Consider the following 27746-nt stretch of genomic DNA (forward strand, 5'->3'; position numbering starts at 1 on the left):
GAACTTCTCCAGGGTATACAATAGTGGGAACTTCTCCAGGGTATAAAATAATGGGAACTTCTCCAGGGTATAAAATAGTGGGAACTTCTCCAGGGTATACAATAGTGGGAAGTTCTCCAGGGTATAAAATAGCGGGAACATCTCCGAGGGATACAATAGTGGGAAGTTCTCCAGGGTATAAAATAGTGGGAACTTCTCCAGGGTATAAAATAGTGGGAACTTCTCCAGGGTATACAATTGTGGGAACATCTCAAGGGTATAAAATAATGGGAACTTCTCCAGGGTATAAAATAGTGGGAACTTCTCCAGGGTATACAATAGTAGGAACTTCTCCAGGGTATAAAATAGCGGGAACATCTCCGAGGGATACAATAGTGGGAAGTTCTCCAGGGTATAAAATAGTGGGAACTTCTCCAGGGTATACAATTGTGGGAACATGTCAAGGGTATAAAATAATGGGAACTTCTCCAGGGTATAAAATAGTGGGAACATGTCAAGGGTATAAAATAATGGGAACTTCTCCAGGGTATACAATTGTGGGAACATGTCAAGGGTATAAAATACTGGGAACTTCTCCAGGGTATAAAATAGTGGGAACTTCTCCAGGATATACAATAGTGGGAACTTCTCCAGGGTATAAAATAGTGGGAACTTCTCCAGGGTATACAATAGTGAGAACTTCTCCAGGGTATACAATAGTGGGAACTTCTCCAAGGTATACAATAGTGGGAACTTCTCCAAGGTATACAATAGTGAGAACTTCTCCAAGGTATACAATAGTGGGAAGTTCTCCAGGGTATAAAATAGCGGGAACATCTCCGAGGGATACAATAGTGGGAAGTTCTCCAGGGTATAAAATAGTGGGAACTTCTCCAGGGTATAAAATAGTGGGAACTTCTCAAGGGTATAAAATAATGGGAACTTCTCCAGGGTATAAAATAGTGGGAACTTCTTCAGGGTATACAATTGTGGGAATATGTCAAGGGTATAAAATAATGGGAACTTCTCCAGGGTATAAAATAGTGGGAACTTCTCCAGGGTATAAAATAGTGGGAACATGTCAAAGGTATAAAATAATGGGAACTTCTCCAGGGTATACAATTGTGGGAACATGTCAAGGGTATAAAATAATGGGAACTTCTCCAGGGTATAAAATAGTGGGAACTTCTCCAGGGTATAAAATAGTGGGAACATGTCAAGGGTATAAAATAATGGGAACTTCTCCAGGGTATACAATTGTGGGAACATGTCAAGGGTATAAAATAATGGGAACTTCTCCAAGGTATAAAATAGTGGGAAATTCTCCAGGGTATACAATTGTGGGAACATCTCATGGGTATAAAATAGTGGGAACTTCTCCAGGGTATACAATTGTGGGAACATCGCATGGGTATAAAATAGTGGGAAATTCTCCACGGTTTAAAATAGTGGTAACTTCTCCAGGGTATAAAATAGTTGGAACTTCTCCAGGGTATAAAATAATGGTATACAATGGTATACAATAAAATAATGGTAAAATAATGGTCTTAGCTCTTTCACAAGCCTCGATCTTGTATACAAAAAAAATAAAAAATAAAAATGGGAACTTCTCCAGGGTATACAAGAGGCATCAAATGTGTTGGAGATGAAATCTTTGTTAGAAGTGATTCACATCGTCGACATGATGAAGGCAAATGTTCAGCTGATGGCAAAACCGTAATTCTGATTGTCCCCTCCCAACCTAAAATCATGGATTCGCACCTGAGATCTGCATGCAGCCAAACACCCACACTCACTGACATCAACTCTATGGGAACGTATGAGGGTTATAACAAAAAAAAAAAATAACAAAAAAAAAACACCTTTAGAGGCCATTTTTCCCCGCAAAGCGGGGGTTGGCCTTTTTTCGGTCCCCTTTTTGAAGCAATGTTTTACGGCCGGATGCCCTTCCTGACGCCAACCCTTTTTTGCCGCCTTTAACGACAAACAGGGAATTACCAGTGAACTGGTACTCAATTAGCCGACCTCGGAAGGATGACAGGCTGAGTCAACCCCCCTGGCGTTAATTCAGCAATCGACCGGGATTCGAACCCAGGATCCTAGGATCCTAAGCCAGCACCCTAGCCGCTAGCCCAACACCAGGGCTTTAAATGGGTATGAGGACAGGGTATGAGGGTTATAAACAACCTTTAACTATAAAACCTACTTTGGTTGCATGGACTGCAAAGCAAAATATACAAGATATAGAATGGCTTCTCATCTCTATGGAAATGAAGTATGGCATGACACCTGACCATTACTCTTGTTTTTCAATCAGGACATGATAAATAACCCTAACAGTTATTAAAAAAACTAAAATGGGACTCTTCAAAGTCCTGACATCGACCGATATTCCTCCACCCATATTAATACACACCTAAATCCCTTCAGCTGTTCTCATGTATCACATTTTTACCCGACATGATCTCTCACGCCAAAATCTAATCAGTTTGTATTTGCATCATATGTACTTATAACAACTTTGGTCAAAATCCCATCACTGGTTCACAAGTTAGTGCGGTAACAGAATTTTTTACCTAATGGGACCTCTGACCTTTGACCAATTTATTCTTTTTTATATACATGGATGGGCTAAGGCTCGTAATAGAGCACACACACACACACACACACACACACACACACACACACACACACACACACACACACACACACACACACACACACACACACACACACACACACACCTTTGCACTCATGGAAGGCATTGTTTAGTTTTGCTGCCTCTAATGAAATGTTAGGCTAACCCCCGCCCTAGCCGGGAAAATGGCCTTAAAATGACTGTTGTTGTTGTTGTTGTTGTTGTTGTAGCTGCCTCTGATGTCACACAGCTTCAAGTCCACATGAAGTGCCTGATGAAATGATTTGAAAAGTCGTTGGTGCACTCTATTGCCAGTAAAAAATAAAAAATAAAATAAAACAATTCCTACTTGTTGCACTGCCACACGATGTACCCTCATGGCGCCTAAAGACAGATCAAAGCTTGGGCTTGGTTGGAGGCTCGGAGTGGGTTCTTTTCTTCGTGTGTGAAAAATATTGATACTGTTTTGAGATTTGTATATATGACATCATTAAAGGTTGAAGGTTTGCCCCCCATAGTTAGTCCACAAGCAACACGTAGGCCCACTTAGAGAGTATTAGTTATGTCATAGTATGTGTGAGTACAGGCCATTTCCCTAGTAATATCTGCATTGTGTAAAGCCATGAGCTTAGGTCCCTTCATTTTGCGTCCACCCTTCAATTCATTCTATGGGCATAATCGATCCTGCGCCCCCATTTGGCATCCCTCAATTCTGTTACGCTTTGGGCTACCCGCACTCCCGCAGCAGTTTGTTACGCTTTGGCTGCCAGCCGCGTTCGCTGCCCTTTGTTCGCTCGAACTAGTCAAGTGACACGAGGTAGGCCTGAAAAGAGGGAGGAGCGCGGGGTCGGGGTGTGGCGGAGTCGAGGAGCACGTCAGAGGCGATGACGGTAAGGGCCACCAGCCAACCAGGGCTCCGAGGGCATGGCGTGATAGGGCGTGGTGAAGAAAGTCTGGTGAGTTCCAGAGGGTTCAAAGGGCGTGGCAATAAAACCCTTTGCGCAAGGCCCCCACCTCAGTTATGAGAAGGGAGAGGACTCGCATGCATACGAAGAGTTATGAGAAGGGAGAGGACTCGCATGCATATGAAGAGTTATGAGAAGGGAGAGGACTCGCATGCATACGTAGAGTTATGAGAAGGGAGAGGACTCGCATGCATACGAAGAGTTATGAGAAGGGAGAGGACTCGACTTACAAGAAGGTTTTATGAGAGAGGACTGCAGTGAGGACTTGCATGAGAGAGAGCCCTTGATTGTATTGAACTATTACGTACGCAGCCACGCGAGTGATTAACCGCCAGAGTCCAGCCCCTACTGTTCGCCCCGTGTAATCCTGTGCGCGCCGACGACACACGGAGAGCTCCTGCCGTCTCTACTCATCTACTTCGCGGTGCGAGCTGGGGACCGGACAGAGAGCTGCCCGGACGCCATCCCTGGACGTGCTGATTTTCATCTGCAATCCCCGTGTGAGTGTCTGTGTGTGAGACGGGCCCGTTTGTCTGGGGTATTAAGTATAAGACTGCTTAAGGACTGCACTATGTCTTCTTCTTCTGATCATTGTACATAGTGTGAATAAACCTTGTTATTCCTTTTCTTCCCAATTCGACCGCTTTTGTGATTTCCATCATTGGGTAAGTGTGGCACAAATAAGAACCGCTTGGATCGGGGTTTAGTCATTGATAACGGCTCGGATCGCGGGTTCGCTACCGCTCGGCGTATCCACCAACACCCGTGATTCGGGCGGGGCTTATTTCCTCGTTTCTGGGCAGCGCGAGTAATTAGGTAATAGCGAATTCTTAGTCCTAAAACCCTATTTCGCGCTGTCCGGGAAGGACGTCATAGGTCCCGGGTCCCATCGGTCAGTCAAAGACAAGGGGACTAATCCCCCCTTGGTAAGGGGAAAAGGCCGGCGCAGAGATCCGCAACAATATATACATGGAAATTGTAACTAGAACTGCTCTCCGTATATTCACAAACATACACATTATGAAGGGGACTTTTTCCGATTGCTACACAAGTTCGACGACTCATGAATATTCATGACCAATCCATCCGACGAGTTCCTGAACAAACTCAGATACTTACTACGATTTAATTGCAACAATAAACAGGTTTTGTTTCAGAGTAATTTACAAAAGGATCATGAGCAAGTGGCATCATTTTAATCAAAAGTTTGATTCACATGTTTTTGTGTGAATAGTGGTGAGCTGCTGGAGCTCACATTTCTCTTCATGTGAGCCGATCTCCACGCCTTGATGGCTTAGCGCTCGCAGAACTTAAGGTGAGTATGCCCCCTGTTCACTTCATTTCTGGACTCTCCTGCCCCCCATTTCTGGACTCTCCTGCCCCCCCCCCCCCTCCTCTCCCATTCAGAAAATCCTGGATTCATCCCTGGAGTAGATGATACATATATACACTTGCTCCATTATATACATATACATGTAAATGTAAATGTACATGTAAATGCACTTGGCTAAAAATCGGGAACCCTCCGAACCGAAGTGCACCAATCGTGCACCCTGACTTGCATCAAAGCACAGCGCGTGATCCCGACGAGCACAACCTACACGGCAATGTTCCCTGACCTTTTATGTCCCGATGGACGATCATGTTGCCGTGAAGGAAAGAAACCCCCTCGAGGATCTGCCTGCTGTACTTGCGAGTGACGTTCTCGGTGAGGGCTCCGTACGACTTCAGTTGATCCTTTATCGAACCCTATGAGAAGTGGGGAACAAAGGGATGAGCAAAAAGAAAATAAATAAATCGCTAATCATGCAACAGCAATGATAGACATGAGCAAGAAGAAAAATCATCTGCTGATTTTTAAGGTCCTCACGAAAGTATCAAGAGGGAGAGGGAGGGAGAGAGAGGGAGGGAGAGAGAGAGAGCGAGAGAGAGGGAGGGAGCGAGAGAGAGGGAGGGAGCGAGAGAGAGGGAGGGAGCGAGAGAGAGGGAGGGAGCGAGAGAGAGGGAGGGAGCGAGAGAGAGGGAGGGAGCGAGAGAGAGGGAGGGAGCGATCGAGAGGGAGGGAGCGAGAGAGAGGGGGGGAGCGAGAGAGAGGGAGGGAGCGAGAGAGAGGGATGGAGCGAGAGAGAGGGAGGGAGCGAGAGAGAGGGAGGGAGCGAGAGAGAGAGGGAGGGAGCGAGAGAGAGGGAGGGAGCGAGAGAGAGGGAGGGAGCGAGAGAGAGGGAGGGAGCGAGAGAGAGGGAGGGAGCGAGAGAGAGGGAGGGAGCGAGAGAGAGGGAGGGAGCGAGAGAGAGGGAGGGAGCGAGAGAGGGAGGGAGCGAGAGAGAGGGAGGGAGCGAGAGAGAGGGAGGGAGCGAGAGAGAGGGAGGGAGCGAGAGAGAGACAAAGAGAGAGAGAGACAAAGAGAGAGAGACAAAGAGAGAGAGACAAAGAGAGAGAGAGACAAAGAGAGAGAGAGACAAAGAGAGACAGAGACAGAGACAGAGAGAGAGACAGGGAGAGAGAGACAAAGAGAGAGACAGAGGGGGGGGGGGGGGGAGAGAGGGAGAGAGAGACAAAGAGAGAGACAGAGGGGGGGGGGGGAGAGAGAGAGAGAGCGACAGAGAGAGGAAGAGAGAGAGAGAGACAGAGAGAGGAAGAGAGAGAGAAAGAGAGAGAGAGAGAGAGAGAGAGAGGGAGAGAGACAGAGAGAGAGACAAAGAGAGAGACAGAGGGGGGAGGGGGAGAGAGAGAGAGAGAGGTGGCTGTTTGCTACTGTGGGAAATGTGGCTGCTACAACGGTTGATCAGTAAGTCTATGGCCTAAAATAATTTTAGCAAAACGGGTTATTGCACGGTAACAAGGTTAAAAAATGTTTTCATAGGACTATGAAAAAAACAATGTCAATAAACTGTGCGATTTCTGCTCATAGTTTTTTGCCTGCTAATTTGCTTGGTTGCATTTTACATTCCGATAAATAAGACGATAAATGACAAAAACGAAAGAGCAGTTTTTGCCAGGATAAAAACGCAGGTTCAGCACCATGTGAAAAAGCCATTGTGTTCCGAAGGAGCCGAAACATTCCGTGGTTCAAGCATTTCTATGCGGGGCTCCGTTGGAGAAACTGCAAAAACATTTTTAGCCAAGTGCATTCTGGTGGATCATGGGGGTTACTGTTAGAATGCGAAATGATCGAGACTTTGGAGATCAGAGAATTTTGCGAGTGCCAACACATTCTCCAACAACACATTTTCACGTGGTGAAAAACTATCATTTCACTGGACGAGTCGCGGGGTGCCTAGTGTAGCCGGCAAATGTTGAGCATCTGCTTGTCAAATGTGCACGCTGCGGGATCTTCGTGCAATAAGTCCTCAAATGGTACGAAACACAATAATGAATGATCGTTGCTCATTTTGTGCACCCCCCTTGTCGACTCCTATTATGATCGTCACGTGCACACAGCAGAATGGAGTGGTCCTCTTGCAAAAACAGATCTCTCACTACTACGACAACCGCAATAATTGGAAAATAGTTTAATGCATACAATTACCTGCTTGGCACAATAATAAAGGATAAAGACAATGAGAAGAGGACGGAAAGTTTGCATATTGCACAAAAATAGACGAGAAAAGCATTAAATCTTACCTCATACCTTTTGTCAGTCGGCCATATTTGGTTGGATGACAAAACAAAATATTCTGCATATGTATTGTCCCATTGTCTTTGTGCCAAGTTTGAACAAAATCGGTCCATGCATGTCCGAGAAATGGATGGAGACACGTTTAACAAAATGGCCGCCAGTCAGCCATATTGGGTCTGATCTTGAAACTAAAATGCCATGCCAATGTACCCATCATTCATTATCTGTGTGCCAAATTTGAACAACATTGGCAAATGCATGTCCGAGAAATGGTTGAGGACGTGTGAAAAAAAAAAATTGAAAAAAATCTTCACGGTTGCATAAAATAATGTTTTTCAGAGTTTTTAACCGCATTTGCTCAAGAAGTATACAATGGCTAAATAATGCAAGCTTACAAACATCTCAGACGTTTTGTTGCTTTCAAAAGCAGAATGCCAACGAGGCACTAGCCTGCTAAAAGCAAGCAAGTAAGCATCAGTCTGTGATAAAAGGCCCACCAAAACAAATGTCAACAAAAGCGCACGTGGCAACGAGGACGCTTTATGGTGAGCTGCTGGAGCTCACAAGGACCACCCACACATGCACAGCCCCCACTTTCACAGCAGGAAGCCTTAGCTAGAGGGCCTTATCGGCTCGCCAGGTCGACCATCTGTTCCCAGTCATGGCTCCACAGCAAGGGCCAAGAGCACCAAGGACGAGGGTAAGTGGCAGGAACAGCAGCTGAAGCCGTGAAGGAAAGGTGACGTTTAAAATGCTCAATTTTGATACTCTAGATACCTACCGGCTCTTAGTCATGGCCACACACACACTCCCCATGGATTATTTGCATATTTACTCCTGAAACTCATATGAAGATGGACAATCTTTGCAGCCCATGTGGCTGCAAGTTACATAATTAATTGGAGGCACAGCTGTGCCGCTGATGCCGTGCCCTCTGTATGTTGGAGCAGGCATTTGGCCATGGTGTCTACGATTGCTCACCTCTTCAAGAACGATAGTGTCGTGCTCTTCAATGCCAACAACTAATGCTGGCAGATGGGACATCCAGTTTAAAGTCTATCCAAAGGAGGGCACACATATTGATGAATCACCCTGTCTGTGAAACACTGGGATGACACAGTTTATAGCTGGGCCGAGATTGAAACCCAGGCTAGACAGTTCAAAGGCGAGTGTGTGTACCTTGAGGCCGCCATACAACGATAAACCATCAAAATCAAAACTTTTCTCCTCCACACCCTTCCCCTTCGCCGAGCTCTCTTGCAATCTCTGACAGTGTCGATAGCTCCCGCTACCTCCTCCTCTCCTCCCTCATCTTTCCATACACCTCCCCTCTCTTGTCCTGTGTCCGATGCTCCCCCTCCCTCTTCCTTAATGGTATGGACCTCAAACATCCAGGGCCTTCGCTCAAACCTGACTAATCTCTCCATACAGGTTGCTTCAGACAAATCAGACTTAATCTGCTTAACAGAAACTTTCCTTCTTCAAGATGTCTCTGATTCCTTAATTTCTCTCCCTGGTTACTCCCTCCTCCGGTATGATAGACCTGAGCCTCGTCCTGGTGGTGGGGTTGCTATCTTTATCAAAAACTCTCTTCCTCACTCTCCCTGCACTGCCCCTCTCTCCACCCCACCCCCAAGAGTACCTCTGGTTATGGCTTCTCCTCCTCTCCCACCTTTTGTTCATATGTGTTCTGTACCATCCAACAAACAGTGATGACTCCATTTACATCTCACTGTCTGACAACATGGACCAACTTCTATCAACTCATCCAAACTCTCTCTTCCTCATATGTGGTGACTTCAACTGTCATCATGCCAGCTGGCTGGGTGTGGGTTCCTCTCTCACCAGCCATGGCACCTCAGCAAAGGACTTCTGCGACTCACTGGGACTGACACAATCTGTCAATTTCCCGACCTGGATCTCAGTCAATGGTGCATCATCTCTTCTGGACTTGGTTATGACTAACTTCCCTGCAAATGTCTGCTGTTCTTATTCTGCTCCAATCGGTTCATCTGATCATTTCCTTGTCAAAGTGGACATCTCTCTGGCCATTCTCAGAGAGCCTCCTCAGCATCGACAAGTCTGGCATTTCACTCAGGCTGACTGGCACGGTCTTCAAGCAGCCATCAATCATCTGGACTGGACTCCCATCTCTATTGCCTCTGACATCAACTCATCCTGGGAATTCTTCCAAAGAAAATTGCTCTCTCTCATGCACAGATTTATCCAATCTCGTCTTCAGTTGTCATACCCTTCATCCCATCCAAGGTACACAGAATCTTGTGGTGAGGCTGTTGCCCAGAACGGTGCGGCATGAAGAGAACTCTGGAATAAACAAGAGATATCCATTTAATAAATATTTTCGTTTAATTAACGATATCTGTCAAACCACGCGCCCTATCGCAAATTCCAAAAGGACATTTTAATAGATTGACATGCTGAACAGATCTGTGAAGTTTCCCCTCTATTGGATCAAAAATGATGGAGGAGCTCGGTTTTAAAGGTTCATGCTCAAAAACGTCATAACTCTGAAACCATGTGATGCATGACGTCATGCTCGTTGACTTTTTTGTTCGTCATGGGTATGCGATTCTGCCTGCAAAGTTTGGCCTCGATCTGTTCAGCTGTTGCAGAGAAAAAGGGGTTTTTGTGTTTTCACGAAAAACAATATGGCGGCCGAAACACGTGATCTGTGACGTCATAATTACCATTAAAATATTCTACAGACCGAGTCCCCCCTATGGTGAACATTTGATCTCAATCGGTCCTATTATTGCAGAGAAAATCTTTTTTAAAGGAAATTAAAACGTTAAATGGCACTGAGTTAAGGATCATCAGAATTATCAGAATTCCCAAAGTTCAAAGTGCCATAACTTTGTCAAAAATGATCGAAACGTCGTGAAGTTCGAACTTGACCTGTAACTTATCATGAGGAAACCATGTACCAAGTTTGAAATCATTAGCATTAAGAGTTTAGAAAAAAAAGTCCGGAAAACTGTTCTTTGCGTGACGGACTGACAGACTGACGGACGGAAGGACGGCGTGCAAACCTATAGTCCCCTCCGGTGTACACCGGTAGGGGACTAATTAAAACTTAAAATGGCACTGAGTTAAGGATCATCAGAATTATAAGAATTCCCAAAGTTCAAAGTGCCATAACTTTGTCAAAAATGATCGAAACGTCGTGAAGTTCGAACTTGACCTGTAACCTATCATAAGGAAACCATGTACCAAGTTTGAAATCATTAGCATTAAGAGTTTAGAAAAAAAGTCCGGAAAACTGTTCTTTGCGTGACGGACTGATGGACGGACAGACTGACAGACTGACTGACTGCGTGCAAACCTATAGTCCCCTCCAAGGGTACACCGGTAGGGGACTAATAATATGCATGGTGTTCCAAAAAGACCCGGACAACTTTACCTGTTAATATATTTAGAACCACAAATGATACAACAATACTCTTTGGTTTATAAGATACAGAAACTCAAAATTTTGGGCTTCAGGTATGGACAGCCGGCTCGTGAATGACTTAGGGGAAAAAGGCGAATGGCAAACAATGAACCAATAAATTCCACATTTCTGTCCCACTCTCAGTCGAACATCAGGCATCGACTGGAGGTTTGTGAATGACTTGCACAAAAAAACGTACCGTCTGAATGTTGCTACATCCAATCAATGGAGAATCTGCAAAACGGGAATCCACAAATGGCACGAATGGAAACCCTTACGTCATTTCCTCATTCTGCTTTAAAGTTAATATCTCCATATTTTCATTCCAAACAGCATCATTCATCATTTCAATCACAAATTAATACTAACGTATTAATTTATTAAAATACAATGTTAAATCACAAGTGTAATGAGATATTATCAAACCAACAAACCGTAATCATCTGTTCACTTTCCGATTCAGGAGCATGGTCCGATTGGTCCGTGTCGATCGCATTTCAAAATAATAATTGTATTGAGGAATTTCTGAAACCTACCCACCTTGCGACACCGGCTGAGACCCCAAAACGTGCCACAGAAGGTTATTACATTTCCTTTTAGTAAAATTTGCAATTGTAATGGTTGCTAAACGCATCCACGTCATGGGACCAGATCTGCATCCTGATTGGTGGACGTTTGTGGGGACAGACCAAAAAAAAAAATCAAGGAGGGCTATGTCTGGTGATCGCAGGGGTCAGGTGGTTGTTCCATCTCGGCCAATCCAGCAACCTGGAAATTTTTCATTCAGGAAGCTCAAACCCAACATGTTCATGTAAATTGTTGAGGTCACTGTTTCTTCCGCAAAGTAAAACAGACCCACCAAGCGGTCATGGAGAAGGCCACACCACACATTGACCTTTTGACTAGTATGTATGTGTTGAATGACCATGTGGCGGTTTTCAAAGCCCCAGATCCTCACATTGTGCCGGTTGACCTTCCCCGATACATGAAAGTAAACCTCTGTGCACATAGCCTTATTCAGGTAATCTTCGTCATATTCTATGTGATTGAGCATTTCCAAGGCAAAGGCCTTGCGTTTGGGTCCGTCATTTGGTTCGACTTCCTGCAGAACCTGCACCTTATAGACATAAGGCTTCAGTATTTTATGCAAAATCCTGTGTACAGTGGTGGTTGGTAGCCATAGTTCTCTGGATACGTGTTGGATTGATTTTCTGGGACTTTGTTGAAATGATTTACGCACTCGTTCAACATCTGTTGCACTGTGCTTGGTCGACCGGTACTTTTCTGTTTCTGACAACTTCCAGTCTCCTTAAATGTCTTGAATCACTTTCTGATACTAGTCCGCGATGGCGGATTCCTTCCATACCTTGTACGGAAATTACGCTGAACTTGGGTGCCAGATCTCGTCTCAATGAACCATTCGATGCACTGAGCTTTCTCTTGTGGAGTCGCCATTTTCTTTTAAATTAAACCACCAGACCTGAAAATAAAGAAAACTTTATGAGTTTCTGTATCATATAAAACAAAGGGCATCGTTTTATCATTTATGGTACTAAATATATTAACCTATATTACGAGTTTCTGTATCATATAAAACAAAGGGTATCGTTGTATCATTTATGGTACTAAATATATTAGCCAAAGTTGTACAGGTCTTTTTGGAACACCCTTTACTTCCTACCCCAGAAGTTTTTTTTCTCTTTGAACAGCACCATATCAATGTGTATAAACAGCTTAACGTAGTATTTTGTGGGGCAGCCCTGCACAAAGTTAAAAAAAAGTAAAAAAAAAAAAAAAGTTTTATTATAAACCACAAGCACGTTTGTTTACCGTTTTGAACAGTTGCTACTGCTGTTTAACACAAAACTGAAAGGGAGAAACCCGACAATGTTGAGGCCCGAACGTAGTGTAATCTATATACCCCAGAGAGGATAATAACATGACCACTTCTGCAACTCCCATAGGGAATGCGTGTACTAGTTATAAGAAACCGAGCAGTGAAAGAATTGACAAGCAAAAACCACCTTATCAAATGGTGGGTTTGTTGCTTTTCTTCACAAGTTGGTAATCAAAATAAAGACCAATTACTGCACCGTAGTCACAAGAGGAAGCCGGACATTAAACGCACGCACGCACGCACGCACACACACACACACACACACAATGAACTTGTAAACACTTGTAAAAATCAATTATATCTGAAGTTAACTTATAAGTTAACTTAAAAGTTAACTTAAAAGTTAACTTATAAGCAATTGACTGATTTTCCAACCTCCCGGATAATCAGCTGCGCATCGTTTTTCATCGAGTTTTCGATCCTTTCAGCCCAGTTGACTTGACTTAACTTGGGTAACTTAGTCAACTGATTCTAAATTGAGGTTTTCTAACTGGATCTTATTAAAATCGGGAAAATATGGATGGTTTTTGGCCTGTCGTCAATGGCCATCAAATCTAAAGGGCACAGTGCTGCCCTCTATTTTATTACATCCGCCACAGAAGGTGGATGGAGGTTATGTTTTCACCCCTGTCTGTTTGTTTGTGAACAAGATATCTCAAAAGGTTGTGGACTGATTCGGATGAAGTTTGGTGGAGAGGTTGGGTATGTGTCAAGGACGAAATGATTAGATTTTGGTGAAGATCCGGATCTGGATCTGATAATTATTTAATCGATTCTTTACCATTGAGTGACACAAACATTCAAAAAACACGCCTTGCCTTTCCCCTCCCCACACTCCAAAACCCACTCTTAACATCCATACCTTAAATCATTGTTCGTGTTTTTTTAAATCTTCTGCCACACAGTTGGGTTCAGCATGTACTTTGCAGAATTCAGGACAGCACCCGTGGGACGGGTTCACGTATGGTGTATAAAATGGCATTGATAAGCAGACAATCCAAAGCAAAACTTGAGCGTTTGTAACTAGTTACACATGAAGCACAGCATGGAAGAGAAACTCACCCCTGGCATATACTCCATAAAGATTGAAAGTGTACGCTCCAAATGGTCACGTAGACAGCCATAGTACTGTACTATACGCTCATGGTGCAGATTCTTGAGGAGCTGGATCTCACACTCCAGAGCTCGTACCTCCTTCACCACACACATAAGATGATGGTCTGACAGTGGACATCAATCAAAGCACATAATTATGTGTATACCTGCCTTAGTAGTTTTGAGTGGACAGCAAAACCCAAATTACATTCGTGTGAAAAGGTTACAACAAAATCTGGAATATTTTTGAAATACAAAGCAAAACAACCAACGAAAATACGAGATGTATTTTGAGGACTCAATCGATGTTTGTGAAAAAAAAAAAAACTTTCAAACAGGTCGACATTAATACAGTTGCAATGGCCAGAGCTCGTGGTTTTTGGTGCCGTTTGTATGTGTTATTTTTGTATGGTAACACATACAAACGGCAAACGGGTATTGCGGTCCTTTGACAAGGAATGCCCAAAAGACAGCGATGACAAAGCAGTCTTAAGTAGGACAGGAAATCACCTTGGTAGTTTCTGTGATGTCGGGGTCGTACTGAACCTGTTTCACAGCCAGCTCACAACCAGTGTCTGCGTCGTAGCACAGAAAAACACGACCAAAGGCACCCTGGCCGAGTAGCTTTCCTAGACGCCAATTGGTGGGAGCCCGTGGGGCTGTGCGATAACAAGATGATATAAATTTCATGAACATAGGGAATAGCGAAAAGAGTGCATATCATAGCAAGGTGGCTGCTGTCATCCAGTGCACAAATTGTACTCACAGCGAGACGGTGGGCTGATGTCTGTGGCATTGGCGAGATCTCCAGGAACACAACGAAATCGGCCGTCGTCATACTCGGGAGCAAAAACCCCACTGCTGCCGCTGCTTGTTGACCGAGAAATGCTGGTTGGACTCACAGGGAATGGCAATAACAGGGAATTCCATTGAGCCCTGCGTGCCCGTGGGAATGTTCGCCGACCTGCCATGGATGTTGTGACATATTTCAGAACTACTGGACAAAAGGATTTAAAAGCCAACATGTTAAAAGCGAGTTAAAAATTATCAATGTTTGCTAGATTTAAAAAAAAACAAAACAAGAACAACACTCTTCGACGTCACCCAATATGCATCTGCCTGCATTATTACATCATTATAATACTTGTACCAAATTTGATTTAAATCCATTCAGCTGTTCTCAAGTTATCACATTTTTACCTGACATGACCACTGACCTTTGACCTCGAGATGCCATAATCCAATCAGTTAATCTTTGCATCATATATACTTATACCAAGTTTGTTCAAAATCCCATCACTTGTTCACAAGTTGGCACGGCAACATAATTTTACTTAACATGATCACTGACCTCTTGACCCAAAAATTTAATCAGTTCAGGTTTCCATCATTATACATACCTGTACCAAGCTTTAATTTAAATCCCTTCAGCTGTTGCACAAGTTATCACATTTTTACCTGACATGACCTCTGACCTGTTGATGCCATAATCCAATCAGTTCATGTTTGCATCATAATATATAGTTTTACCAAGTTTGGTGAAACTCCCATGACTGGTTCACAAGTTAGCTCGGTAACGGAATTTTTACTTGACGGGATGGCTGACATTTTACCTTTTTACCCCAAAATCGAGTCAGGTCATCTATGCATCATAATATATACTTGTACCAACTTTGGTCGGAATCCTATCACTGGTTCACAAGTTATCGCGGTAACAGCATTTGTACCGAACATGACCTCTGACTTTTAGCCTTTGACCTTATGACCCCAAAATCTAATCAGTTCATCTTTACCTCATTATAGATATCCGCACCAAATTTGACTAAGATCCTTTCAGCCATACTCAAGTTATCGCGGGAACGAAAACCTATCACGGACCGACAGACAGACAGCTGGATGGAAAAACCCGAAAACATAATGCCTCCGCAGACTTATTTGGGGGAGGCATACAAATGCAACATTAATACACCTTTGAGAAACTCCATCAGATTTCTAACAGTGGCAGAATAGGTAGGCCACTGTATTTTCCTCCATCCAAGACAATCAACCTACCTTCGTTGCAGTCGTGCTGGTGGAATGAAGGAGTAAAATGGCGTGGGTACGTTCCACCTTTTCCAGCCTGCTCAATGAACGGACTATTATCCAAATCTGCAGGAAAAATAAAACAAAAAGATACACCATTCACAATGGTGATAATTATGAACAGGATTTACTGCCTTTTTGAATCTCATGCAATTATGTTTTCTAAACTGCAAACGATCTGTGCAATGTGACCTTAACAAATTTGTCCTAACCGAATCAGACCATGGAATTTCGCGTTTTACGAAGGAACATGATGCATTTGCAATGGCTCTGCACAAATACTGTATAGCAAACTCGCTATACCCACGCGTAACATATGCAGCCTAGTGTTTTCGAACACGTTTATTCATATACTAGCCGAAACCCGTGGAACATCCACGGAAGGGAGGATGTGGTGTATGGATAGAGTGTACCATTATGGATGGCATAGGGGATTTGCTTGTCCGAGTAAGAGTTAGGAAGAAAGATGAGAATGAAGAGTGCGTATATGAACAACGATCGCCGACACCGGCACAAATGCATGCTCTGGATTGTCCACTCAGTGGACGGCTTGCTTTCGCCTTCGCCTGTCCAATCAGCGGACGGCTTGCTTCGCCTTCGCCCAGCAGACGCCAATACGATGGCGTCGTAAGATGGCGTCGTATCGGCAGTTAATTGGATGCTTTTGGGCCCCAACGTCGGCTAATTCAGATTTTTCGAGTATGTCTGTACGTGATAAACAAAGAGCGCGGTTCGTACATCGTAAATCCATTAGTGCCGTGGGCATCGGGTCACTGGGTGCGGCGTGAAAGGGATAACAAAGTCGAGTCCTTACGCTATTATTATATAGATATTTCACTGTAAACACAATTAACAATGTCGTTCTTCTCACATACAACACTTAATGAGTCCAATGACCAAACTATTGAGAGAGCTACAAACAGTCGCCCGTGAATGAATAAAGGTTTCCGAAGGTATAAGCAAATTCTGTCAAAAATCTGTCACTGTGACTCGTTGATGGTCAGGGAAAAGACCAAACGTATAAGAAACGGTCTTCTTTTGAAGCATTATTGTTTTAAATAAAATAACTGACATAAAAATACACATATTTGTATCAGATGGAATGAGAGGGATGCGTGGTATGAAAACAGTGTCCGAGTTCAATCCATTTATTACACAGGCCTCTATAATGTGTCTTTGTAGATGCGTGTGGAAACATACCTAAGGCTTTTGTATACCGCACATAGATAAATCAGACTATATGGCATTATGGGTAGAGCAACATGTTAAGAAATGGAATCGCCAGTACCCAGAGTTCCCCTGGAAGTTATGTCACTTCCCCAAAGCTCAGCAGACACTTTTGTCTAAAATGAAGTACAGTGTTGTCTCATGTATTTGTCTATGTGTATAAGGGATTTGTGTTGCAGCTATTCCACAAGCCTCAGAGGCTGGTGAAAAAAACCCCCGAAAACAAGCAAACCTTGCATGTCCTGATCATAGGGGTAGCTTTGGCTTCCAGGAATCCCGCTTTTATGATGAATCTCCCTTAAAATACAAGGCAAAACATTCGGAGGAATCGATGGATAAATATATAATCACCTGCAGTACATTGCAATGCCGCACAAAACTTTAGTATACAACAACAACAACATGCATTTTAAAAGCCATTTTCCCGACTAGAGCGGTGGTTAGCCTTGCGGCCCCCATGACAATCCTCTCCATTTTGCCCTATTTTCTGCATCTCTCCTTGTTAACCCCATTGCCCGCATTTCTTCTTCCACCATCTTTAGCCAAGTCTTTCTCGGTCTTCCCCATCCTCTACTTCCTTCTACATTCATTTCCATCACTCTTCTCAACCAGTCACTTTCATCCTCAACAAACCATCTCAACCTGTTCCTCTTCACAGCATCAATCACAGGCTCTATTCCCATCATCTTTCGCAATTCATCATTTGTCTTCCTCTCTCTCAACGATACTCCGCACATCCGTCGAACCATTCGCATTTCCAGCCTTTCCAACCTTTGTTGCTGCTCTACGTTCATTACCCATTTCTCGCTCCCATAAATCATAACACTTCTCACACATGCAGCATACACCTTTCCCTTCAGCTTCAACGACACTCCCCTCCTCGTCAGCACACCACTCATTTCCCGAAAGTTCTTCCATGCACATCTCACTCTAGCAACCGTTGCCGAGTCTGATCCACCTTCTCCATTCAGCATGTCTCCGAGGTAGCAAAATGTTTTCACACCTTCCAGCTTCATGCCGTCTCCAAGATCCAACTCAACATTTCCACCATCTGCAGCTCCCTCTGTGCACACCTTACATTTGAATGTAGCTGCCACACTGGTTAATGACCCTCTCAGACCACTACATTTTTGATGAACCCACTCAGCGCACATTGTACATTGAATGGAGTTCACTCCGACACCCTTCCTACACACAGCACAGGGCCACTTCCCAGTTCTTTCCACCTCCCCACATGCTTTACCACTTGCCATCACCTTCATCTTTCCGATATTCACCTTCAGACCTTTTGTCTCCATACATTCCTTCCACTTGTTCATCTTTTCCTTCAGTCCATCCATACTTTACACAATCAACACCAGATCATCTGCATACAACAACTCCCACGGTAAACCCTCCTTTTCGTTCTGAGCCAGCACCTCCATCACAGCTACAAATAGTAGTGGACTTAGTACCGACCCCTGATGCACTCCCACCTTCACCTCAAACTCACCACTGTTCCCGTCCTTCGTCCTTACAGCTGTGCGCGCTCTTTTGTACATTGCCATCACTACTCTGATCAACCATTCCTCCACTCCTAACTTCCTCAATGCCCATGTCAATACTTTGCGTGGAACCCGATCGAATGCTTTCTCCAGATCAACAAACCCAAGAAACAACTTCTTCCTCTTCTCCATGTACTTCTCCTGCAACTGCCTCACAATGAAAAGTGCGTCTGTCGTTCCTCTTCCTGGCATAAATCCAAACTGCATTGCGTCGAACTTCACTTTCTTCCTTATCCTCCTCTCCAACACCCTTTCCAATACCTTCATTCCATGCTCCAATAACTTTATCGCTCGGTACGAGCCACACTCCAGAGGGTAGGCTATGAGCCAAGGGGGTTGGTCGGTACCATACAGATGGAGTAAGGCTCATTGTGATTTTTAGCAAGATATATGTCCCTAGATATGAAAAAAAAGTGATAGCAGTGTATAACTCTCCGCCATCTCTGTGTTATCACCCGAAATATTATTATAGGCTATGAGCCAAGGGGGTTGGTCGGTACCATACAGATGGAGTAAGGCTCATTGTGATTTTTAGCAAGATATATGTCCCTAGATATGAAAAAAAAGTGATAGCAGTGTATAACTCTCGGCCATCTCTGTGTTATCACCCGAAATATTATTATACGCCCGCTTCGCTTCGCCAAAAAATGTGATATTTGCTAAAATTGGAATAAATATGTTTTTAAGGACCACAGAGTGCCAATAATTTGCATACTGGATGCCAACTAATATAGTAATAGAAATATAGAACATTTGTGGGGGTTATTTATCAAAATATTGATACAATGACAAAAAAGATGTTAAATTTAGTGAAAAAGTGGTCGAAATCGCTTCGAGTTCAGAATTCATATTGTACATTTTTGTCAATATTTCAAAAATGAAAACTCCCAGAGTAACATTTGACCCCTCAAAATCTTCGTAAGGAACCACTGCATTGGAATATATCATTACTTTGTAATATGGTGGTTGTTTGGGGCACATATTTTGGCAAAGTTCAAAATATGTTCAACCATACCCCCTAATTTTGATATTTTGGAACGAAACATAGCTTTTGAACATTTTAGGTTTATTCGTCTACTACTTTTGGTATCTCAGTGTAATTTTTGGTATTAGCTAGTATCCTAAAGTAGGTTTGTAACATCAGCTACATTATATTTCACAATGCATGCAAACTTGCTCCACACTCTAGGTTTATCATGATCTCTCGAACAAATACGATCTCGATCTCAGCACTCTGTGGTCCTTAAAAACATATTTATTCCAATTTTAGCAAATATCACATTTTTTGGCGAAGCGAAGCAGGCGTATAATAATATTTCGGGTGATAACACAGAGATGGCCGAGAGTTATACACTGCTATCACTTTTTTTTCATATCTAGGGACATATATCTTGCTAAAAATCACAATGAGCCTTACTCCATCTGTATGGTACCGACCGGTCAATTTGGGGGGTCTGGCTCATAGCCTAGGGTCACCTTTCCCCTTGTATAGAGGGACGAGGGTACTCAGTTCCCAATCTACTGGAATGCGGCTTTCTTTCACCACCAGATTACAGATCTCTGTCATTCTCTTCACACCCCAACTTCCTGCTGCCTTCAACATATCTCCCACAACTCCCGTCGGCCCTCCCGCTTTTCTACCCTTCATTGCTTTTATCGCTTCCTCAACTTCCTTCTCTGCCGGTCCTAAAACTGGGTTACTCTCGATGTTGCCATCCCATTCATTCTCTGTATTCAACAGCATTTCCATATATCTTTTCCATCTTCCTTTAATTCCATCTGGGTCGACAACGATTTGTCCCACTTCATCCTTCAAGCAACTCACCCCCATCACATCACACCTCTCTTTCGCTATCTGCTTTGCAATCCTGAATACTGCTTTCTGACCCTCTTCCGAATCCAAGCGTTCTCCGAACATTTTCCGACATGCCTCCTGCGCCTTTGCTACCTCTTTCTTTGCAGCCTTCCTGGCTGCCTTATAACTTTCATGCTCTGCTGTTTCTGCTCCCGTACCCTTCGCCTTCTGCCACTCCTTGAACTTCTTCCTCTTCTCGTCAATCCTCTTTCCAACTTCATCATCCCACCACCATGTTACCGAGTGCCTCGGTGGTCCTTTTGTCCATCCACATACCTCACCAACGGCTCCCAACAGACTAGCTTTCATTGACATCCAACCACTTTCAATCTCAACCACATCATCCTCGACCCTACTCAGCCTCTCTTTTAATGCCTCCCTTACGGTCACCTCTTTCAACCTCCACACCTTCATTCTCGGTTGGTACTTCACCCGCCGAGCTCTCCTCGCACCTTTCACCCTTATGTCGCAGACAACCAAGTGGTGCTGTGAAACAGCCTCCTCCCCCGGGATCACCTTTGTGTCCCGGAGGTGCCCCCTATCTCGCCTACGCACCATCAGGTAGTCAACGGTTGTCGTTGACCCACCTGACGTGTATGTAACAAGCTTATTATCCTCTTTCTGGAACTGAGTATTACAAATCAACAAATCAGCTCCATCAGCAAACTCCAAAATCCTTTCACCTTCTCCATTTCTCACACCATATCCGTAACCCCCATGAACTCCGTCAAAACCATCCATACTCCTTCCCACATGTCCATTTAGGTCTCCTCCTACCACAACAACTTCCTCATCTTTCACGTTTTCCATCAGCTTCTCTATCGCACACCAGAACTTGTCCTTCTCTTCATCGCTCCGACCAACCTGCGGAGCATATCCCGAGATGATGTTCACCAAGAGCTTTCCAATCATCATTTTCACCATCATCAACCTATCACTCACTCTTGTCACACTCACCACACTGTCTACAAACTCCTCAGAAAACAGGACACCAACACCATTCACACCCTCCAGGCACCCTTGCCACATAAACTTGTATTTCTGTCCCTGCCTACCCTTCACCATTCTCACACCACTTCCCTTCCATCTCATCTCTTGCACACAACATATGTCCACTCTTCTTCTGACCAATACTTCCACCACTTCTCCTGATCTCCCTGTCATTGTCCCTGCATTCCATGTCCCAAACCTCAGAAACCGATCTCCATTTCGGGCTGTACCCTGCCCATATGTAGTTGTAATTGTCATGGTTCTCTTTTTGAGGCAATGTTTTTTATGGCGGATACAAAACTTTAGTATACAACATTTTAAAAGTATATTGTCTTGTTGAGCAATCACAACTGCACACAAAATAGGAATATTTCGTAAGTATTTGTTGGTCACTTAATTTAAATAGACTTACAGTATAGTATATCAAGTACCTAATTATAAACCTCGCAAGTACAACTTACAAATAAAGAAAGAATATTTGCTGAAAAGATCTCGCATACAATCACGCAAGATGGGTTTGGAATGTGTCATAGCAGCAACATGTAGCTTGACAAACTCTACAATTTTCAATCAAAACCCTTCATACTGCACATGCTTTATAAAATAAATAAATAAATAAATAAATAGAAATCCCAATTCAGCCATTTTTTCATTGCAATCTTAAAAACAAAGAGTTCGGCACCATACCTGCAATTTCAGTAGAGACAAGCACTTTATAATAAGAACAGCACTCGGTAAAATGCATACCTCAGCCAGGCTGAACAGTTTATGTCTTTTATCTCATTGATAGGCCTGGTGTTGGCTTAGCGGTTAGGGTGCCAGTTTGGGATCCTAGGATCCTGGGTTCGAATCCCGGTCGATCGCTAAATTAACGCCAGGGGGGTTGACTCAGCCTGTCATCCTTCCGAGGTCGGCAAATTGAGTACCAGCTTGCTGGGATGAATGATCACGGTGTGTACACCGGTTAGAATCGGTACACCGTATCCCTGCGCATCGTAAGAGGCGACTAAGGGTTGGCGTCAGGAAGGGCATCCGGCCATAAAAACATTGCCTCAAACAGGGAACCATGATTGTCATGGGACCCGCAAGGCTAACCCCCGCTTTAGCGGGGAGAAATGGCCTTAAAACGATCATTCATTCATATTCATTCATCTCATTGATAGGCCGGATCTGCATCTGGACCTGAACCAAAATTGAATCAATTCGTCCTTGTCACACACCCAACCTGACCACCAAGTTTCGTCTGAATCTGTCCATAACTTTTTGAGATACCATGCTGTATATCGTTTTGGCCCGATCTTTCAATGATGAAGAATTAATTTGAAAAATTATTGGATCTGGATCTTCACCAAAATCTTATTCTTCCTTGTCACACACGCAACCTTTCCACCAAGTTTCGTCCGAAAAAGTCCACAACTTTTTGAGATATCCTGCTCACAGACAAACAAAAATGTCTCAAAATTCTTCCAGAATCAGTGGTTCTTAACCTTTTTCTCAACAGGGACCGGCAAAGGGCAGCGATAAATGACTGTGGACCGCCAATAGGGAACCACTTAATTTATGGTCTTTACTGTCTATAATTCAGCACGTCATATATTTCTAATAACTTTTTGCAGTAATATTTTGTTGTTTTAAAAAATGCCTAATTTAGCTGCCTCTGATGTCACCCACCTTCGATTACACATTAAGTGCCGAATGAAATGACTTGCAAAATTGTCCTACTTATTGCCGGTAAAAAGAAAAAAATAATCTTGCACGATGTGCAGTCATAGCAACTAAGAACAGCTCAAACTTTAGGCTTGGTCGGAGGCTCGGAGCAGGTTCTGCACTTGTGTGTAAAAAAAATATGTACATGGAAAGTGTAACTATAGCTGCTCGCCGCATATTCACGAACATACACAGTATGAAGGGGAACTATTTCCAATTGCTACACAAATTCTACGACTCATAAATAGTCATGAAAAATCCATCCCCGGAGTTTCTAAACGAATTCATATACTTCAATTTAATTACTAAAATAAACATATTTTGTTTCGGAGTAAATTACAAAAGGATTGTTGAGTAAGTGATGTCACTTTAAGTTGACGAAGCAACAGGTTCCATCCCAATAATTTGAAAATGAATAGTAAAAAGACAAATAAAATATCTTTTACAATTGGAGTATGCACCCCGTTACCTTAATTTGTAGAATTCCCCTTTCAAAAAATCCTGGATCCACCCCGAGAGTGGATGATACGGATATACACTTGTTCCATTATATATAGATTCATCAGGCGTGGCTAGTGGGTGAGTGGCAGTTAAAAAAAGATATATTTATTTTAAATATATATCTTTTTTTCTGGCAGTACTCCACGGACAGATAGCTTTCCTTCCGCGGACCGGCGGTTAAGAATCTGTACTCCACATGCTTTTTTAAAACCTCAAAACACATCTATAGGTTTGTGGAGCCTTCATTTTGCAAAATCTGACGACATTATATTGTATTATTCCCATTATTGGTGTCAGTAGAACAAAGTGAGAATTTTAAATTATTGGGCACACTTTTTTATTGGGCACCTTAAAATGCCTGTTGTTGTTTCAATGGTGAAGAAACACAACAACAACAACAACAATAACAACAACAACAGGCATTTTAAGGCCATTTTCCCTGCTAGAGCGGCCGTTAGCCTTGCGGGCCCCATGACAATCTTCTCCATTTTGCCCTATTTTCTACATCTCTCCTTGTTAACCCCCTTGCCCGCATTTCTTCTTCCACCACCTTCAGCCAAGTCTTTCTTGTTCTTACCCGTCCTAGACTTCCTTCTACATTCATTTCCATCACTCTTCTCACCCAGTCACTTTAATTCTTCCTCAACACATGACCCAACCATCTCAACCTGTTTCTCTTCACAGCAACAATCACAGGCTTTATTCCCTTCATCTTTCACAATTCATCATTTGTCTTCCTCTCTCTCAACGATACTCCGCACATCCACTGAACCATTGGCATTTCCACCCTTTCCAGCCTTCGTTGCTGCTCTACATTCATGACCCATGTCTCGCTCCCATAAAACATAGCACTTCTCACACATGCAGCATACACTTTCCCTTCAGCTTCAACGACACTCCCCTCCTCGTCAGCACGCCACTCAGTTCCCGAAACTTCTTCCATGCACATCTCACTCCAGCAACCGTTGCCGAGTCTGATCCACCTTCTCCATTCACCATGTCGCCTAGGTAACAAAATGTTTTCACACCTTCCAGCTTCACGCCGTCTCCAAGATCCAACTCAACATTTCCTCCATCTGCAGCTACCTCTGTGCACACTGTACATTTGAATGTAGCTGCCACACTGGTTAATGACCCTCTCAGACCACTACATTTTTGATGAACCCACTCAGCGCACATTGTACATTGAATGGAGTTCACTCCGACACCCTTCCTGCACAAAGCACATGGCCACCTCCCAGTTCTTTCCACCTCACCACATGCTTTACCACTTGCCATTACCTTCGTCTTTCCGATATTCATGCAACATTCCTTTAATTCCATCTGGGGATGGAGGTTATGTTTTCCCCCGTTTGTTTGTCTGTTTGTAAACAGGATATCACAAAAAGTTGTGGATGGATTCGGACGAAATTTGGTAGAGAGCTTGGGGGTGTGACAAGGAAGAATGGTTTCAATTTTGGTGAACATCCAAATCCGGATCTGGATCTGAGAATTTTTTATGTGACTTTATCATTGAGTGATAGGGCTAAAACCAACATATAGCAGGATATATCAAAAAGTTATGGACGGATTTGGATGAAACTTGGTGGACAGGTTGTGTGTCGATTCAATTAAACAAGGAAGAATCGATTAGATTTTGGTGAAGATACGGATCCGGATCCGGCTAGTAGAATTTTTTTAGCTGATTCTTCACCATTGGGCCACAAACGGTACATAGCAGGATATCTCAAAAAGTTGTGGACGGATGATTTTGATTAAATGTGATTCTGTATTGCGATTTTCTGGGCTACTCTCGGATACAAAACGTAAAATGTTCACCTGGCGGAGGTACGCTCTCCACTGAGTGCCGTTCTAGTTGTATCTCTATTCCTGCTACTTGATTCATTGCAAACGATGACACAAAGACAACATTCATGAATGCATGCTACTTACCCGAGAGGGCTATCCAAGGAGTGGCAGCTACCTGACGCAGACTTATCTGGGCTGCTGGCCATCAGTGGATCAATGGTCTGAAACAACATCCACAAGACAGCACTGTGTTATGCTCTTATTAATACATGTTTCAAACAATATAGCATTCAATGGCAACCATTACACAAAGTTTATACAAAATATATTTCACGCATTTTATTCCCTAATGTGCTTGTTTTTTAGAAATAACCAAACAAACATTTTATTAAGTGTCGGTGCTGCCGAAGCAGTTTATTGGCAAGGGTTATACTGGGTGGTTTGCCATTGCCTTCACAGCAGTAGTTAAGGCAATAATCTATAATTTTTTAATGGTGCCAGCAATAGCTCGCCTACTCTTCTCAAAGGACACTGTGGGATCTTTAACGTACACCAACTAATGTTGGCAGACGGGACGCGCCCATTTAAAGTCCATCTAAGAGACATCACACACATTGATGAATCACCCTGCCAGTGAAATGCCGGGATGACAGTTTGCAGGAGGGTCGGGATTCAAACCAAGGCTAGACATCTTAGAGGTGAGTGTGCATACCTCGAGGCTATCCTGCCAGCCCAATGGATATATATTGTTACAGACGTGGCTTAGATGTTATTTACCGAGCGGTTTTGGTATGACCACGTCTGCACAAGTTACCCGATTATACCCGAACGTTGACTAATCGCGCTGCGCTAGGTCAATAAAGGAAAAGGACACCCGGCTGGGATTAAAATGACACGACACCCAGGGTTCAGTTCTCAAGACCTCCGGAGGAGGTTATATTGTTACGGAAGGTTAGATTACAAGGACGAGAGGTACAGCATAGAAAGACAAGCACTTAGACACAATCTTATATTATTCCCAACAGACGACAGATAAACGGGACAAAAGGCTGACTCACACGGGGTTTGATGGCTAGGAAAGGCAGGATCGATGGCTCCAGGTGCACCTGGGCTCAAAGGTCAGAATCGACTCGGTCCGGTCCAGAGATGCGGGGAGGTATTCAGCGCTCGTACGTGGCAACTTCTCTCTCCAGGCTGGGGGCGCATCTGACCTCACATCCGGCAAGTGGCTGCGTAGATCCGGCGGGGAGTGACACGCCCTCGGCTCGTTAGCTCCGCCCCAGATGGAATCGGCTCGTTGCTTCTCATTGGGTGCGTGCGGGGGGGTTACCGGCTCCGCCCTTGACGAGGAGCTGACAGCCAGCCCCTTCGTGGTAACCCCGTGGAGCGCATGGTCCGGCGCGCATTGTCAATGGCGGCTAACCGAGCCGGTGTGATGACGCACACTCCCCCGGTGCAGCGTCGTTGTTGTTGTAATTGTTGTTGTAGTTGTAGTTGTAGTTGTAGTTGTAGTTGTAGTTGTTGTTTGGGGAAGAAGATGGAAGGAGGTATGGGAAAGGTCCTAAACTCACTACTGGTGCCATATAATCACATTCTGGTGCAACGAAGAGTCAGAATTAATGGAAAGGAGTCCTTAACTGACATAGACTAAGAATAACTAGCAAGATGTCCGAAAGTTGTCTACGTGAGATGCGGTGGACCTGGGCACGACATTTAATGGGGGAAAAAGGGGAAGGTCGGCTCTACTGATTGTTGTTTACAGACAATGGGACTAGGGAATGGGGGATTGGGGATAGTTGGGGAATATTGGGGAAATAGGGGAATATTTACAAGCGGATATGGAGGCCAAATTCCATATTCGCAACATTGCACCCTTCTCTACCCTCGGGGCATCCCGACCCGATAAATTTTTACCTACTTTAGTGTGGCACGCAATGTAGTTCCCTCTACTATTAACTCTACCCTGAGTGCGACAGTTTTACAGATATTCACAAATGAGTAAATATGTCCCCGTGCGACGTTGCACCCTTCTCCTCACAGAAACACACCCACAGGATAACCGAATCCGGAAAGAATTCTCAAACTAAACATACAGCCAGTAGGGAGCATTATTTACAAGACTACGCTGATATTTACACTACGATCCAGGACCTGTTTTTGGAGGAACACATGTAGATGTTATGCATAGAGAGAGCACGCATGCCAGCATCGATACACCAACCCACGAGTGCTCTGTGGCCGACGGCCTTTAATAATGTGCAGAGCACCCCTTCCAAGCATCAAGCACCACCCCATCACACAGTGAGCACCATCCGGTGCACCAATAAAGTGTTTATGAATCATGGTGTGGTGTCGCAGCCGGCCGATGTTCTGCCGCTGGTCTTGCCTTCATGTGGTGCACTTGGCCT

The 27746-nt window shown here is 43.9% G+C and overlaps 1 protein-coding gene across 1 annotated transcript in view; it reads right to left on the reverse strand.

The window, feature by feature from the left end:
- The window catches only part of LOC137434451 (mitogen-activated protein kinase kinase kinase 2), a 151720-nt gene that overhangs the window by 29845 nt on the left and 94129 nt on the right, over positions 1–27746 (reverse strand). Inside the window, exons 8-14 of the mRNA XM_068127456.2 lie at positions 25483–25559; positions 17186–17250; positions 15697–15792; positions 14411–14608; positions 14155–14303; positions 13612–13743; positions 5202–5331 (exon numbers count right to left, since the gene is read on the reverse strand). Coding sequence (XP_067983557.1) covers positions 5202–5331; positions 13612–13743; positions 14155–14303; positions 14411–14608; positions 15697–15792; positions 17186–17250; positions 25483–25559 — 847 coding nt within the window. The remainder of the gene's footprint in view (positions 1–5201; positions 5332–13611; positions 13744–14154; positions 14304–14410; positions 14609–15696; positions 15793–17185; positions 17251–25482; positions 25560–27746) is intronic.

Source organism: Myxine glutinosa, chromosome 10, assembly GCF_964187855.1.
Source record: "Myxine glutinosa chromosome 10, kmMyxGlut1.1, whole genome shotgun sequence".
Lineage (NCBI taxonomy): Eukaryota > Metazoa > Chordata > Myxini > Myxiniformes > Myxinidae > Myxine > Myxine glutinosa.